General features: G+C 59.6%; 1 protein-coding gene across 1 annotated transcript; it reads right to left on the bottom strand.

Annotated features, from left to right (window-relative positions):
* Window positions 1-518: 518 nt before the first annotated feature.
* On the bottom strand, window positions 519-1847 carry LOC128774457 (cancer/testis antigen 1-like). Its single transcript, XM_053893531.1, has 3 exons — window positions 1509-1847; window positions 1032-1160; window positions 519-818 (listed from the first exon to the last, which is right to left on the bottom strand). The coding sequence occupies exons 1-3, from the start codon at window positions 1796-1798 to the stop codon at window positions 680-682; spliced, it is 558 nt and encodes a 185-aa protein (XP_053749506.1). The 5' UTR covers window positions 1799-1847; the 3' UTR covers window positions 519-679.

A 1847-nucleotide genomic window follows, 5' to 3' on the forward strand; every position in this document is an offset into this window, starting at 1 on the left:
CTCAAGGTGGAGAACACAGAACAAGATGGAGTCGGCCGGCGTAAGCCCGCCCTTTCAGGTGGGTGATGGGTATTGAGGAGGGCCCGTCGGGATGAGCACTGGGTGTTGTACGGAAACCAATTTGACAATAAATCTCATATTTAAATACAAGGAAAAGTTAAAAACCCTCCAGTACAGAAAAGAACTATAAGCAAGAATTCAGTGAAGCAATGAGGAAGGAAGTATTTTCAATTACTTTGGCCAAGATTTGGTATCTTTTGTATATAAAGAGCATTCACCAGTCAATAAGTAAAATATGACTCTTCCAATTGAAAAATTAATCAACGAGGGCCGCCTGGGTGGCCCAGTCAGTTAAGCATCCGAGTCGGTTTCGGCTCAGGTCATGATCTCACGGTTGGTGGGTTCAAGCACTGCGTCGGGCTCTGCACTCACAGCGCAGGAACTGCTTGGGTTCTCTCTCTCTCTCTCTCTCTGCCCTCTCCCCTTGCTCTGACACAGTAGCTGAAAATACACTCAGATGCGGAAAAGTAGTTTTATTTTCTGCTGTAAGAACGCCCCTCCTCCAGCAATAGGGAAAAACAAGGCCCAAAGTCCAATACAAACAATTAGACCCCCGTAATAAAGCGGCAACCAGCATCGGAATGGACGCCCTAGGGAAGGGAGGGACGCTAGGTTACAATTAGCCCCTTTTGCCTGGCTCCGGCAATCTGAAAAACGGGGGCACGAAGCGCTGCATGGTCCAAACCAACAGGGAAAGCTGGTCAAGACAGGAGGCGATGGAAATCTGGAGTTGGCCAGGGTCTTCGGCAGTCAGTCGGCTAAAAGTGAGGGAAAAAGAAAATCCAAATGAAATGTCATCACTCTTGCCCCTATCTCTCTGCCCCCCCTCAGGTGGCCGCAGGCTCAGGGTGCCACACCTACCTCTTTGGACCTAACCTTTGGTGTCTCCAATTCACTATTAGAATGACCCTCAGGAGATAGGCCCTAGCGACCTGACACCACCCCCCACGAGGGACCCGTTTGGAACTAACATAATTAGGACGTTGCCGAATACCGTGAACTCCTTCCGAACTGCCCCGACCTGGGGCTGGCCCTGTGTCGCCAGACACTGGTGGGCCACCTGTGCCTCCGTGGGTGACGGGAAAGGCATGGTGACGTAGCTGGTAGCCATTCGGTTAAGGCATCATCGAAAACCGATCGCGTCGGTGCCTCAGGCGTCCTGACCACTCCGAGGCCTGCTTTCCCCACGGCCACTCTCCCCCCTCTCCATCCTCTCAGGTCCGCTCCCCTCCTTCCCGGTCCATCAGGCCGCCTCTCCCCGCCACCCCTCCCGGCCACCCCTGGCCCATCCGCCCCCCCCCCCCCCGGGCCGGTCCCTCCGGTGCCCCGGTCCCCCCTCCCCTCCTTGCCCTGGACCCCCAGGCTGAACCCCCTCCCCTCCGCTCCCCACCCCGTCGCCTCCTCTAGGCCCATCGCCCCGGCCACCCGCCACTCGGCAAAGAGGATACAACTGCAGCGGCCGGCTCCCCGGCCCTCCGGCTGTGGGCCCGCCGTGCCCACCGGGTCCCGGCAAAGGGTGTCCGCCAAGCCCTGGCACGGCAGCTGCGCCCGGGACGGGAGCACATGGCGCCTGCGCGACCCGCGGGGCCGCACCGGCCGCGGCACACTCCTCTCCCTCACCACCTCCGCCGGGGCCCTCGTGGCCTCCGGGGCCATCTGGGACACCGGGGTCTCCCGGGCCACGCTGACCCTCGGGACCGCCGGCCCCACCGCCTGCGCCTCGATCTGTGGCCTCCATGGTTCCCCGGCCTGGACTTCGGCTGAACCGCCGAGGGAACGAACGAACG

The sequence above is a fragment of the Panthera pardus genome, unplaced genomic scaffold (assembly GCF_024362965.1).
Source record: "Panthera pardus isolate Hobbes unplaced genomic scaffold, ASM2436296v1 HiC_scaffold_321, whole genome shotgun sequence".
NCBI classification, from domain to species: Eukaryota; Metazoa; Chordata; class Mammalia; order Carnivora; family Felidae; genus Panthera; species Panthera pardus.

Bases quoted from the DNA above. Each gene is read 5' to 3' on its own strand.
- LOC128774457 (XM_053893531.1), bottom strand. From the start codon at position 1,798: ATGGAGGCCACAGATCGAGGCGCAGGCGGTGGGGCCGGCGGTCCCGAG. The intron at 1,161-1,508 runs GTATCCTCTTTG...AATGGCTACCAG, and splicing joins GGGAGCCGGCCGCTGCAGTT to CTACGTCACCATGCCTTTCC. The intron at 819-1,031 runs GTTAGTTCCAAA...CCTCACTTTTAG, and splicing joins TTCGGCAACGTCCTAATTAT to CCGACTGACTGCCGAAGACC.